We start from the raw sequence: 15,197 nt of genomic DNA, 5'->3' as shown, positions 1-15,197 counted from the left end.
GAGGAGATGGCAAGCAAGCAAACAAGCAAGAACACTTCATGTCTTACAATCAAATCCATTTGACTCGGGCAGTATCATGTTTTTCAGCCATCTGGCTGGACTAAGTGTGCCTTTGGAAGGAAACAACATCCAGCTATACCCTGCCCTTCAATCCATAACCTGCTTTGCAGAGTGCAAGAGAGGCAAAAAGGGAAAGTGACACATTATGCTTGAAATGCCTTCTGTTTGCCAGTTAGAAACATCCCAAATCAGTGCAAATCTTTAGTCAAAGGGAAATTTTGTTCTGCTGGTGCCAAGCTTTGCATATCAGAGCCAAGCACAAATGCTAAGAACTGAAGTGAAATCATGCTAGTCAATGAGGCAGAGCCTGCTTCTTCAAGCAGCAGCTCCTTTGAATTAAGGGTTATACCTTGGTCAGCACATTGAACTCCCACTGTGGGCTCTAGGATGCCAAGGAGGAGGTCAAAGAAGTGCAACATTATTAATGTCATGTTTTAAGAACAAACCATTGTCCACTCTGCCTAACTGCTTTTGTTCTTTCTCAAACTCCACACTCATCAATTACTGAGTGCTGGGGTTTTGCTGTACTGGTTCTGCTAATCATTATATATTTTATCTTGCATTTAGCATTTCATCAACCATGAAAGAACCTGGACTTAAAATGGACAGGTCACAGTGAAATAGAACTTCAAGACAAAAAGAGAAATAGATTTAAGTAGAATGGTCAATTTGAAATATACCTTTTTCCCTAGAGCAATGGAATTTGCGTTCATTTTCAATTTAAATAACAAATAAAAAATGAAGAACTGAGTCATTAAAGGGACCAGATAACTGTCAGAGCTACACTGGGTTAAATTCAAATCATACTGCAGTAATTGCTCAAAGGTAGTCTAGTTAGAATGAACTGAGTAAGCAATTTCTTTTCCTTTCCACTCCCTTTTGTCCTGCTGCAATGCATATAGTTTTTAGGTACAGGAATATAACATTTATTCTACATTTCTGTGCTTACTTACAATCTTTACAATCTTACCAACAGCTGCAGATTTGTTAAAGCTGCCCTAAACCCTTCCAATTGAATGCACTCAGTTATGTCCCAGGGAATAACTACTGCCTTCCATTGTAAACCCTTTCAATCTAATTTCCACAACTTTTAAAGTCATCAGTTCAGCCTCAGCAAAGACAGTGTTAAAAAACCCACTGTGGATGGTTCTCAAGGCAAGATGCATAATTAGACTTTCTAGTTATTCTCTTAGTCTGTTCCCCAGAAACCAAATCTTCCAACAGCCAAATCATCTGTAAATGTTATAAGCAGAAAGTAGTTTTCCTTGTTCCATGCTGGGAAATGCAAGCAGTCACTAATCCTAAGCATACTGGACACTTATGTCTCCACAGTCCTTGTGTAAATGACACAACATGTCAGGGAATGCATACTTTAACTGCTGCTTACCCACCTTATGGCTTTTCAGATATTTTACTTTTGCTAAGGACAAAAAGAAGCATAGAAAACCACGAGGCAGATTAGAAAAGTGAAAAATCATACAATCCTAAAATACTATGCCTGTTAGGAAGATAGTATGAATGCTGTAGAAGATAAAGCTATTTTCATCTGCCCAGCACTGAGCCTGCAACTTGGAACCTGCTGTTCATCCTGGTCTCTGATGTGGAAATCAGGAGCATTAGTTCTTAATTAAGCTGTTTCATTAGCAGCAAAATCAATGACACCTGACCTACTGCAGATTTTTTCTCTCACAGGTCATGTCCCGTTTGGATTCTCTACTTTTAAATAGTGGTGAGCTGACATTGCAGCCTTCACCACTTTGGGGGAACTAAGTTGTGATTCTCTCCTCTACCCACCTGTGAATTTTCATGAACTTGATGGAATTGCACACCTTTGAAGTCTCTACCTCCCTTCTGAATTTGCCTGAAACTAGTCAACATGTTCAAAAAATGGAATAGGGAACAGAAAAAGACAGAGACAAATATCGCAGCTTTATAAGTCTTATTTCTTCGTGAAACCCAGCTAGAAACAGAAGTTAAAAGCAAGGGAATTCTTGCAAATACACAACTGACACAGGTAATGCAAAAAAAGAGTGATCCTATGAAGGAGTGATATTATGTCTATTTGTAAGTAAAGTAGTTACTTATTAGTAAAAGGCAAGCTAAATCCATCAGTTCCTCCTCTGAGCTTAACATCACTCTTGATTTATAGCATGGAAAGCTCTGCATTATGAAATTAATAATATTTCATAATGCTTGGCTATAACCAGTCTACTGTGAAGTGCCCCCTGGACATGCTGTTATTCTACCAAGATTGTTACTTTTTGCAAAGAAAGAAAGGAAATTGCTAAGAATTTCTATAAATTCCTTCTTTCTTCTTACACCCTCCTTCTTACACCCTCCTTTACCCAGATGGCCCAAAGACTTTCTATGACTTCCTCATATAAATAAAAGCAAAGTATTTGGGAAGCCAAGCTAAATCTACAAACAAATCACACAGTATCTCAGATCCTGTCTGACATAGCCAGGCAATCTTAACAGCAAGAGCTCTGGATTTTTTCTCCTTCTATTTAACAAATAGAAGGAAAAAACAACAAATTGTTTCAGGAAAGTGTTCCTGACAAACTTCTTGGACAGGATGAGATCATCTGCTAGGGTGGTGCTGTTCACATAGCTTGCTGCTGCTCAAACTGCTATTTTGCTCTCTTCCCATCCTTTTCCCAGTTACATGGTCCTGGCCAAGCTCTGGCATTTAAGTGATTCTGCCCCAGTACAACTCACTAAACCAGCAGGAAAGTGAATTCAGTAAAACAAAGTAAGCTGCTTTTGTTTTGCCTCGTACAAAGGAACTTACTGGCCCATTCATGCTTCTCTAAAGCTTCTCGGAAGTGCTGAAACAAATGACTAACATTTTGAGGCTGAAGCAGTTTTAAGTCAACTGGAAATCACTGCTTTTCATATTTAATACAGTCTGATACAAAAAAAAAATTAAATTAAAATGTAATTAAACATTAAAATTAATGTTACTTACTATTTGCCTTCTGTTTTCTACCAGGTAGATGCCAACAATTCCTAGGAAAGATCCAAAGCCAAGCTAAGGCAAAGAACAAAACCAACAGAAATGCATGAGGTCAGCTTATCTGGACAACATACCAACACACACAGTGATATCTGAGCTAATGCACCACACAGATGGGCTAAATGGGCTGGGTCAAGGGAAAAGGTGGAAGTTACTGTTGGACATAAATCATATAATGTAATGGGAAATGGCCAGGACTGTAGCTCTTTCATAGTTCAGTGCAAAATTTGTCATGCAGTAAACAGAAGTCTGTATAGACACACATCTATAACCGGACTACTGTTACCATTGTCATGTATAGTTTTACACACTGTAAAGCAAAAAACTAAGTAAAGCAGGAAAAAAAACCACTTACATTTAGTCCATACATCATACTTTTTGAAAATTGCAAAACTTTAGGCAATTGCAGACAGCTTTTCTCAAGAAATTGATGTGTTCCCCAAAGTTTAAACCCTTAGAACTACACTTGTTTGATTTTAATGATTAGACACTATCACACAACTCAGAAAAAATCCTTGCTACAATGCTAAAGGGACCAGTACAGTCAGCTGCATCACCAACAGCCACAGGAGAGAGAGGGGAGGAAGGGACACTGAAGTAAGATGGCCTTCATGTTCCAGTGTTGCCTCAACATCGGGATGGTAGGAAAAGCCTCTCCTTATGATGGGCCCATGAAGGTTTGGAGCAGTAGAAACTCCTTGGATTCCCAGTTCCAGCCCCTCTCTGTAATGAGGCCTCTGAACCGAGCTCAGAGCCTCTCCTCCAAGCCCAAATTAAGTTTTTAAGGACTACATGTCCCAGCCAAGGGCTTAAGCAATGCCCATAAATTCCTTGCTGTTCCGCACAGCTGCTCACAGCAGAAAGCAAATCCCCTGCAAGCACTTTACCCGCTCGGTATCACAAGAGGAATCCGTCACTCGCTTTCAGGAAAGCGACTGTAGGGAAAGGAGATTTGCTCTTGAGTGCTTTGGGAAATTTATGTGAAAGGGAGGCACAAGGACTAAAAGCAGAGACTTTGAAAGAGTGGGCAAGTGCACCCATGCTGACAGCTAAATAGTAGAGATACTTGGAACGGTGAGCAAGGACACTCTGTTCAGGGGACAGCAACTTTGCAAATTAAGATAACTACATCAAAATGACATCTGGTTCCAAGCCCCATTTTTCATTCCAACAGGAACGATCCATAAAGCCTCGCTTATGGCTGATGCAAGGAACACAAAATGAGTAATATCCATGTGAACAAAAAGAATGACCAAACACAGAACAATAACAATTAAATCAGAAGGAGCAGAATCACAGAGATCATGATGAAAGCCACAGCATTACTGAGATTGTTTTAGAGTCATATGAGCTAGTTTTTTGTCTTTTTAGACAACAGGCTATTTGGGAGCTCTGGGAGTCCAGGTCAGTATGGTGCTGGGGACCCTGTTGAAAGAGTATAGAAATAGCAAACAATAATACAGTAAGTAGTCACAGAGAAGTGACATTAAATATTTAAGTACAAACAATATTTATAAGGAAATGAGGCTGAAGCAGTTCCGACTCTGTCTTTGCAGATCATTCCAAAAATACAGGCCAAACAGATGCTCAAGCACTAATCTACTAAATGCAGACACCTTCCAAAGAGTAATATCATATTAACTCACCTCACACAGAAATATTTTACATTCAAATACTTTGGATGCATAAGTATGGTAATACCTGGCACTATAAAGATGTATGTAGAAAAAAGATTTTTTTCAAAACAAATTACAAGTGACCACATAGGCAAGGAAATTCAGGCACTAAACTCTTCGTGAAGCCAGTGGGAACTTGGCAGGAGCCAAAATGTATTATGGATCTAACCCTAAAGACTTGTTCTGTAAATACTTCTAGAAACAAGTAAATCTCTGCCAGTGGATAGTGTTACTCATCCTCATAGGAGTCTTCAAGGCAGGGTTAATTCTGCATAGTTTTTAAGACCAAAATTGCTTACTAAGGTCAGTGGAGGTTTCACCTCATCTACCAGCTGTGAAATTAATATTTTACTACTGAAGTCTATGAGAACTAGACCTCATTTTAAATTTAAATTAACACTGTCTGTCCTCATATTCTTGCTTTTCTCTGAGCCCAGCAGTTAAATATGTAGTAACAAATTGACTCTCCTGGTTTAGGAATCTGAGAGTCTGGGATCAGGGCTCTGCTGGTTTTCTAAGCTCCCTCTACTGTCAGCAGAGAAGAGAAGCACCTTTCGAGGGCTGTTCCGGTCATTCTGAAGGAGGGGATGGTGAGAGGGGATTCTGCCCCTCTGCTCTGCTGGGATCCCACTGGAGTGCTGCCTTCAGTGGGGCTCCCAGCACAGCAAGGACATGGACATGCAGGAGTGAGGATAGAGCAGGGCCACAAAGACAATCAGAGGGCTGGAGCACCTCTCCTCTGAGGGCAGGATGAGAGGGTTTGGGTTGTTCAGCCTGGAGAAAAGAATGCTCTGATGAGACCCAGTTACTGCCTTCCATTCCTAGAGGTGCCTTACAAGAAAACATGAAGGCACAGGACAATAGGTAATGCCTCCAAACTGAAGAAGGTGGGTTTAGATTAGATATTAGGAGGAAATTCCGTACTGTGAAGGTGGAGGGACTGGAATAGGTTGCCCACAGAAGCTGTGAGTGCCCTGTCCCTGGAAGTGTACAAGGCCAGGTTGCATGGGTTGAGAACCTGGTCCAGTGGAAGATGTCCCTGTCCGTGGCAGAGGAGTTGAGATAACCTTTAAAGTCCCTGCTATCCCAAACCATTCTATGATTCTGGGACAGTTTGTCTGCCAATGCTGCACTGGAGTCAATCACTTCTGGCAGTGAGGCAGAAACATAACAGTGCTGTCACACACATCTGACCAGGCTTTTGACAAGATACCATGTAAGATTTGCACAGCACTTTTAATGCTTCCTAAATGCTTGTGATATTTAATATCTTGCTGACATTTACATTAGCAATTACAAAGGAAAATGATTAATAAAAGGTTTTGTTTTCAAGGTATTCTAATAAATTCTTGCTTTTTTATCTCTTTATTAATGAAAACAAGATTTTCAAAAAATATTTTAGCAGGAGATGTTTTTCAGATGAGTGAGTAGACATTGCATTATTCTTACAAGAAAATAAATGCTGAAATAACCTGTTTTGTACACATGGGTTTATTGCTTATAATTATGAAAAACAGCAGTTTAAAAGCTAAACTTCTTTCTAGGACTGAATGCAGATAATGTGGTCTTACAAAAGATTTAATGTCAAATTTTGGAAGAAGAGACCTTCATCAGTAATAATCTATCTATTTTAGGTTAATGAAAGGAAAAATCATTCTGTTAAGGTCTTATTCCTGGAACTGCTTTTTGCTCTATTTTTAAAACACCAGTCCTTATAGATCATTATCCTAAAATTATCTTTCTGAAAGTCCTGCTCTCAACATAACACTAAGATGTAAGAGGAATTGTTTAGGAGGAACAGTTTTAACTCACAAATTATTAATGGTGTATGCACAGTATTAGAAGACCCATATCCCTCTTCCCTGGGCATTTCATTCCGTAGAGAGCAAGAAATTATGGTACCCTACAACATACTTTGGCAGTAGTGGAGCCACACACCTAAGTAGGATCTAACTGTAAACACGTGAATTTCTTTCTTCACCTCTACCTCCCCTCAGTTGACTCAGCCTTTCTCTGTTTGCTGCCCACACTCCTCATATTTAAAACCCAGCCCAGGTTTTTTTGTGTTTGTTTTTTTTTGTTTGTTTGTTTTTACTCCATGCATTTACACACTTTGGGATATAACTGATCCCTTCTCCTGAGATCAGAAAGGGCCTGGGGGTTGAACCACCAAGGGGCTGGCAGAGTTACTCCTCCCCAGAAGCCACAGAGGTACCACAAGGCAAAGCAGGCAGAGTTTGAACCTTGTGCCCACTGCAGGAAGGCTTTTAAGCAGTCTATTCCCAAGGCAGAAACAAGACCAAGGATTTTGAAAACAGGATCTTGTATGAGAGGACTGGAAGCAATCCTGCAAGAAAGGATGTTAGGGATTAGCCTCCACCTGTCCTTTTGCAGGGCTTTCCCTGCCATGGACACAGCAGAATTCCTGGCACACACTCACAAGAGTGGAGGGGCTCTTCTTCCATCAAAGCAGTAAACTTCTAGGAGGTTGTTCAAATCTGTCCATTCACACAGACACTCACCTCTGATGGAGACCAGCGGGAGTCTAGCACAGGTTTTCACACAGTTCCCTGATCCCAGCAGTGCAGTGCAGTCTTGAATTCTTTCCACCCCCTAAAAGCCTCCCCTTTGGGGCACTTCAGAAAAATATTTTACCCCCCTGCCTTACAACACCCTAGAACTACATCAAAACAAAGCAGCATCTCTCTCCTGTGAAATGACACAGGACTAATGGTCTTTTTTCTTTTTCTTTTTTTTTTTTTCAATCTATCAGAGCTTCCCATTTACAGCTGATAATAATTTATTTGGATGTACCTAATATTCTAAAATGGGTTTTTTACTTACAACAATGCCTGGGTAGTAGCCTCCCACAGTAACATTTTCTGTCCGTGTGGTAGCTGCCAGACCTATGGTGAGTATGAAAACAGACACCACCAGCAGCGCGACTGTGAACCAAAGGGAAGTCTTCTTCCTTTTTGCAAACTGTCCTGTAGGGGAAGAGGGGAGGGGGAAAAGAAAAAGCTTTTCATTGCAATCATGGCAGAACACGTACAAAATTATGAAAGATTTTCTTTTGTTAATCTTTTCTGTAGGTAATATCTGTTGTTCTCCCACTAGGGAAAATTGCTGCCAGACAACAGAAGGAATTAAAACCTGCAGAGCTAGCTAGAGTATAGCTTAATGCACAAGCATTGGGTACAGGCATGAGAAGAGTTTTTATTAAACTGAACTGTAAGTCAGTGACAATGATAATTATATGATTATTATGATGATAACAGTGATAATTATGCCTTGTCTTCAGTAACATTTTTAATGGTTGTTCACGTTTGTGAGATCCTTCAGGCCTTAAATTCTTACCTGTATGAAGTGCCAATTCGACTCTATCTGGCCTGAACATAAAAATGAATATTTTAAACAATATTAGCAGGCGGTCTGCATGCTATCATGAAAATGAATGTGCTCTTCATGTTTACTGGGGTAAGAAATCTCTATCCTTGAAGCAAAGCTGTAATAGAGTTTATCAGGTAATGATACATGAGACTTTTCTAGCAGAGGCTGCTCAGTGAAATCCTTTCAGTCTCACTGGGATTTGGGTCCAGATACCCCAAAGTGAAAACCAGCATGCTCACCTCCAACTTCCAGCCTGCTCCAAGGCACTTAACCTTGTTATCCAGTGGCAGATCTGAGCTGTAGCCAGAGCTTACTCACACCAGGGCCCCAGCCCATAGCACAGACTTATGTAAGACTACAAGTCCATTAATACATGACTCTAACTAACAAAAGACACCCACGTGAATCAAACTGTGGTCCCCATTTTTGGGGGGATCACCCTGTAGCACTGGGCCATGCGATGCCGTGGTACCATACCCTGCACCTGGGCAGGATGGAGCTCCTGAGAAAGCACAGCCTGGCCACAGCAGTCTCTCTCCCTCTGTGGCCTCAGGAAGCTGCCTGACTGCCCAGGCTCAGGAGAAGGCAGAGACTGTGAGGTTGCACTGAACCTGGAGGCAGCAGCCCTCAGCAGGAAGCAGGAGGCAAGAGGGGAAGGCAGGATTGTGTGGGTCATGCTCTGGGAGCAGTGCTGGAAGCAAAAGCAGGGGAAATGCAGGAAAGACAAAATGAAAGCCAAAGCCATTTGCAATGAGTCACTTGAGTTTTGTGGCCATTTTAAAGTCACATGACTCAGTTAAATGTTTATAGTTCAAAAGCCAGACTAGATTAGTGATGTTTGCAAACCAAGTCAAATAATTTCAATCAGTAAAAAAATGAATTTATAATAACAAGCTGTGTTTGCTGACATTTCTCCAGTAGAACAACCAGTCAAAATTATTCCAGTCTTTTAGTATAAAATACAAGCAACTTTCCTAAAGACAAATACCATCTATCGAGCTTACAAAAGTCTCTTTCACCTGCATGTACAAAGTTTTCCTGCTAAAGGTAAAGAATTAATTCCTAAGACTTGCCCAACACCTCTCCTCCAGCCTGTGTCTTTGCTATCTTCCTCTGGCAATTCCCTGTTAATCCATGAAGGGTCACTGGGCACATGGAAGCAGAGAGCAACCAGTTTTGTTAGCAACCAGTTTTTCACCAAGTGCATGGAGTTGAAGATGGTTCTTTCAGAGAAGCCAGTTCACATTGCCAAGAGAGAAAAGTGGATTTCAGATGTGCAGCTCCCCAAATCAGCTGTCATTCCTACAGATTCATTCAATATATCTTCCAGATTGTAAATAATATCTGATGCCCTTGCCAAACCTTATCATCTTTGAAAAGTCATGGAGATTAAAGAATCCCCAAAACTGAAGAAAGGCAAATGCTCCACCTGTTTTTAAAAAGACCAAAATGAAGATTCAGGGAATTATAAACCAACCAACCTCACCTTGGTTCCTGGTATGCTGGGATCAAAAAGGTGGAGTAAGTCTTCGTGTTAGACATTTCTGGGCACAGAAGGAAAAGGTGATTGGCAGCAGTCAGGATGGATTTACCAGAGCCAAGTCATGTCTGACCAGCCCAAGTGCCAGCTTTGGCAAAAAGACTGGACTTGAGGAGCATTGGACGTCTTTTGCCTTAATTCTAGCAAGGTTTTTGACATGATGCCAAGTTCTGAGCAAAGGAAGGAACAATGCATTGCAATGATGCAAGTAAGGGACTGCCAGGCTGCAAAGCAGCTCTGCTGGAAAGGACCTGGGGGTATTGGTAGATGATGAGCTGATCATGAACCAGCAGCGTGCCCTAGCAAGAGAATCCTGGGCTGTACCAACAGGAGCATCACTAGTGGACAGAGGAGCAACTACACCCATCTATTCAGCACTTTTTAGATGACACAATATGGCACTCAGATTTGGGCCCTCAGTATAGGGAAATGCATAAATTAACTGCAATGAATTCATCAGAGAACTGCAAAGAAGGTCAGGGGCTGGCTTTCTCTGTATGAGAAAAGGCTGAGAGAATGGAGCTTGCTCAGACTGAAGATGAGATGACTTTTGGCAGGGCTAGTTGCAGTCTTCCAATTCCTTTGAGCTGTTGTCAAGAGAACAGACTCAGGCTTTTCATAATGGTGCACAGCGGGAGGAAAAAACACCAGCAGACAAACTGAAATACAAAAAAGTGTTTCAGACTGGGTATAAGGAGGAAAAAAAATCAACATTAGGACAGTCAAATATTGGAAAAGGTTGCCCAAATAACTTGTGCCCTCTCCAACTTTGCAGGTTTTCAAGATTCAAGCAGAAAAAGCACTAAGCAGCCTGGCCTGAGTTCATAGTTAACCCAGCTTTGAGCAGGGTTGGAATTACAGCTGAGGTACCTTCCTACCTGAATTCTTCTATGGTTTTATGATAGTCAAGACAGCCAGACTGAAAGTGGTTGGGTATGTGTGCTCCTATCCTCTGATACGAAGCTGCAGCTGCAATGTAGACATACTCTAAAGGGACATAGGAACACAAACCTTCCCAAAGCCAGTGGGGCACATGCTCCTCAGCCAAGACTTCTTGAAACCACTGAAAAGAGCCCGAGGAGCCAACAACTCCTCCACAACTTCCTCAGAGTAGCACCTGTTCTGGCAAAGGTTGACAAGATTGGATTGAGATAAACTATTGGTCCAACCCACCCTCCTGAGTTCTGATTATGAATAATGAAAGGTATGAGTTTGATTGCCCTGAGCTGCTGGAAAATGTCTTAGGAAAAGCACACTCTTATTTATAATTGGAATAAATCTGATGTGGATTTAGTGAGACAGAATAGAAAAAGATGTCCTTATTTGTAGGGACATTTTTTTGGTATGAACTACATTTTGACATTGAAATTTACACATGCCAGAAGAAATTTATGAATGCAATACTCTTCAACCCTCATATTTATTGATCTTTTACCACCTGCATCTCAAAATAGAGGCAAATATCCAATTGTATCTCCCCCTTTTCATAGTCTAGGAAACTCTGATAAATAACCATGTCATTGGCTATGAACTCCACCCTTAGGAGAGATGACTTACATGCAGGAGCACAGAAAGGCCCTTTCTGGAGAAGAGGCTGGCAGATGCAAGGACTTATTCTCAAAGGCTTCCACATGCTCAGAGAAGATGGATAGAAATCAGCCTAAATTGGTTTTTATCACGGCTGTTTGGTTTTCCTTAGTCACAACAATAAAAATCTTTGCTCTATCAAGGTATGTATAATTACATGCATATAAGCCACCAGCATACTGGGAGGCCTATGTAGTATTTGCAAAGCAGCTTAATATCTTCAGAAGTTACTGCTGCAAAGGGTTCCCACAATTAAAAGGCTTCCTTTTGCAATGTCAGTCATGTTGGGTCCCAAGATTTTTCAAGCCTTTGTTTACTGCTGTTTGTAGCAGTTGCCATGCAGTTTCTTTGGGTCTGTTTTTCATGTACCTGCCAGCCAAAGCCCCATGCCAGACTCAGAAGCCCTGTCTCCAGCTCAGGCATTGTGCCTGGCCCAGCCTTCTTCCCCGACACTCTGTGGCAAGGCTTGGACTGAAGGCTGGCCATACACAAGAGTAGCAGTTAAATTAAGAGCAGAGGAAACATTGCAGTCAATATTTGTAGCCTGAATTTCCTTCCAACACCAATGTTCCTGGAGTGCAGGAAACAGTTAATGGAGGCTATTCGCTTTCCAATCTTTTAGTACTGAAGTAACTCTCAGAATAATTTTGACATTTATTACCTTCAACTTCTTTAGCAATGATTTGGTATGAATATTATTAAGCTCCTAGTCTGGACCTTAATGCAATTTAATTATAACTTTAAGTTCTTATATTTAGCATACCAAAAACCAAGCTTGTAGGAAGAAACCTTCTCCTATCCCTATGAGCATTAGCTTGAGGCTGGGGTCAATAGCGGGTGTGAATATGTTGTCAATATCTATTGGCAATATTCTTCAGCAGTTTTGGCCAGTGAAGTATTGACTGAGCCTTGGGCACTGAGATTTTTGCAGTATTAACAGCAGCAATAGGCACTACAGATAAATTAGAGAGGTAACAGAACTTCCACATGACGGGCTTGTACTTTGTCTGGCGCAGACCTAGACTGTGCACATAAAAGAACAGTCACAGAAACACTCTCTGCTTTGCTCACTAAACATCTGGCAGGAAAAATATCTGCTTGAGCCCTGCTTCCATAGTGGAAGGTGAGAAAATGCCACCAGGACAAGGCAGGGAGACACCAGACTGCTGCCTCCTTGGGGCAGAGAAAGGCCTGTGTGGAGGGAAATTGAGATCACCCTCCAGAGAGCAAAAAGAAAAAGTGCCTGCTGAAGACCACACTCTGCTGCACTCAGAAAAAACTTCTGCCTGGTCTGCCTGAAAACAAAATTGTATCACAATGCTCTGTTTGCAATGGGTGGGGATTAAATTAAAGTTATAGAAAGACTATGGAAAAATAAATGGTTTTGTGGGGAGGGTATGTGTGAGATTGCAAAGTGCTGGGTCTAATAATGAATAGGAGGGTCTAGATTTGAACAAAGCAAAGAGTGAGTTTGAGAGGGGAAGGAATTAATTGATGATGAAACATGTCCATGGCACAGAATGTGTCAGGGGCCAAGGGAAGGAAAGAATAGAATGAAATGGCATCTCTCCACCTTGGAAAACCTCCATACAATCTGCAACTAAACTAAAAAAGTCTACATTTAGACCAAAGAAACTATACTTTGCTAACTTCATTACTTCTTTTAAAATCTATCTACAGACATCATAAAGTTAGAAAGTGTGGCATAATTTTTGTGAGGAAAAAAGTCGCTGCAGGACGTAGCAGTTAGCTGGGATTATAGTCACATTTGCTGAATATTAGCACTACAAAATTCCATACCTCCTTCTTTGATCTAGTTATGGTGATCAAAATGCAAACACTTCTTTCAAGTAATGCCCCAGCCCGATGTTTATTAGCATCTTAGCATGAGAAAAAGAGGGAAACTTTTGAAACAGGAAAAAAATAGTGCATTTTTATTAGTAATGGACACTACTAAAAATTGTGACATGTTTCAGAGAGTGGCTTCAAGCACACAGAAAAAGATAATTTAAGTGGAAAGTCACCACAGACAAATCTTAGGACCAAATGTATCCGCTGTTTTGCTGCTATTGAGAAAATTTTTAGATTTTTGGAGCTAGATTATAAATTTTTAATTGCTGCAACACTCACTTCAGTGCCATCTCTCTCTCAACTACAGTTTTGTGTATTTTAAAAACTGTTTCATGCCAGTGAAATTGAATTAATCCTACATTGCCTCCCAAAATTAAATGTGACGGATAGAGATGCTTAAAAGAGATGCTCACACCTGCTGTTGGTGATTACTTTCCCTATTCTGATTAAATGCTTGACTTGTCCAGAGTGCTGAACTAATTAAACCAGATGCAACAGCATTCATTTCAAGCCACAAGACAGCAGCTTTTATCAGGCCCATCTCTTACCTTTTTTATTAATTTGTTGAGTAAGCTTCTTCAAGTGCATTGTATATTCAAGACCATGGGAAACAGTTTATAATTCTGCTACAAAATATCCATACTGAACAAAATGAAAAAGCCATCCCACAAGCCCTGATATACTATGCAGTATGGTTATAGTAAGTGATACCATGCAGTATCACTATGACCTCATTGTTTTGGCAGCAATTGTTTCACCAATAAATAATTTAATGAGCAGCTAATCACTAGTTTAAAGCCAGCATACAGATTTTTCTTTTTTCCATGACTACCTGAAAATGTTTTTAAGTTACAGCACATCTTCCACGGCCACATTTTCAACACCAACATAATTTTTCTTCCAAGATTAAGACAAAAATTAAGATCTGGTACATTTTTCACTCATCTGTTAAGATCCTTAAGTGCATAGCAAAGTCTCTGCCTACCCTTTCAAATGTTACACAGAGTAATTGCCAGCAGTAAGGTCTGTATTTTCTAAACTTTAACAATTTTCGCTTGCTTATTCCGCTGGAATAAGGAAATACTTGACCTTTCTTTTGCCTATGCGTTTGTATTTCAGGACGTATGCTGTAAACACAAACCATACCATTAGGAGAACCAGGAGGACAGGAACGAACCCAACACCTGTGCCCAGCCCGCCCCGCACCTGCGGGCACCGCCGCCTGCTCCAGCGCAGCCACCGGCCGGCACGATGGCTCCCGCATTAATCTCCTGTCCGCGTCCCGTACCAGGCTATTCCTCCGAATGTTCAACCTCCAGCAAAGGGATTCGCCCAGCACAGCTGAAAGCTCTGAAGAACAGCCGGTATTTTTAAACACCTCGGCGAGCGAGCGGATGAGCGGCAGAGCGCACCGCGCCGGAGATCTCGGGCTGAGCCGCGGGGCACAGCCCGGGCACAGCCCCCGTCCCGTCCCATCCCATCCCGTCCCGTCCCGTCCCGTGCCGCCGACTGAAGCGCCGGGGCAGCGGCGCCGAGCCCGGGACAGCCCGGCCGTCCAGCCCCGCCGCCGGCTGCCGCTCTGCCCCGCCGCATCCCGGGGCTCACGCAGCCGGCGGGGCAGGTGCCGCGCTCACCTGTGGGGTCCAGCACGGCCAGCGGGCCCGGCACGGCGGGGGCGGGCGGCAGCGCCATCCTCTCCCGGGGCGCCTCGCCCCGCTCCGCTCCCCGCCGCGGCCGGCGCTGCCCGGGGCGCGGCGGGTCCGCCCCGCGGGGCGCGGCGGGGCCGGGGCGGGGCGAGCGGCGCTGCCCCCGCCGCCGGGGGACCCGGCCGCCCGAGCCCACACGGCCCCGCTCGCCGCGGCTCCCGGTGCCCGTCCTCGGGAGTAGCACGGACCAAGTCTTTTCTTGTGCAGCCGTCAGCTGCTGCTTCATTCATGATATGTCCTACCCGTGTCTCAGCCTTGCCGTCACTTCTGGGTTTCTTCTTGGCCAATCTGACACCTGGTAGAGATCAGAATTGTCCCAAACTTTCCTTTCAGCTTTATTCTTCACTTAAAAATATATATTTGTATATAAA

At 42.4% G+C, this 15,197-nt stretch overlaps 1 protein-coding gene across 1 annotated transcript in view; it reads right to left on the bottom strand.

Moving 5' to 3' along the window:
• Nucleotides 1-14,812, bottom strand: part of TMEM255B (transmembrane protein 255B) — a gene marked incomplete at its 5' end in the record, with an annotated part of 66,078 nt that extends 51,266 nt beyond the window's left edge. Inside the window, 3 exons of the mRNA XM_084226939.1 lie at nucleotides 3,029-3,091; nucleotides 7,597-7,739; nucleotides 14,755-14,812. Of these exons, the coding sequence (XP_084083065.1) occupies nucleotides 3,029-3,091; nucleotides 7,597-7,739; nucleotides 14,755-14,812 (264 nt within the window). The remainder of the gene's footprint in view (nucleotides 1-3,028; nucleotides 3,092-7,596; nucleotides 7,740-14,754) is intronic.
• Between the last annotated feature and the right edge of the window lie 385 nt (nucleotides 14,813-15,197).

This window comes from Fringilla coelebs (assembly GCF_963513975.1).
Source record: "Fringilla coelebs genome assembly, chromosome: 2".
NCBI lineage: Eukaryota > Metazoa > Chordata > Aves > Passeriformes > Fringillidae > Fringilla > Fringilla coelebs.
The sequence above is the reverse complement of the archived record's forward strand: the minus strand, read 5'-3'. Positions and strand labels throughout refer to the sequence as shown.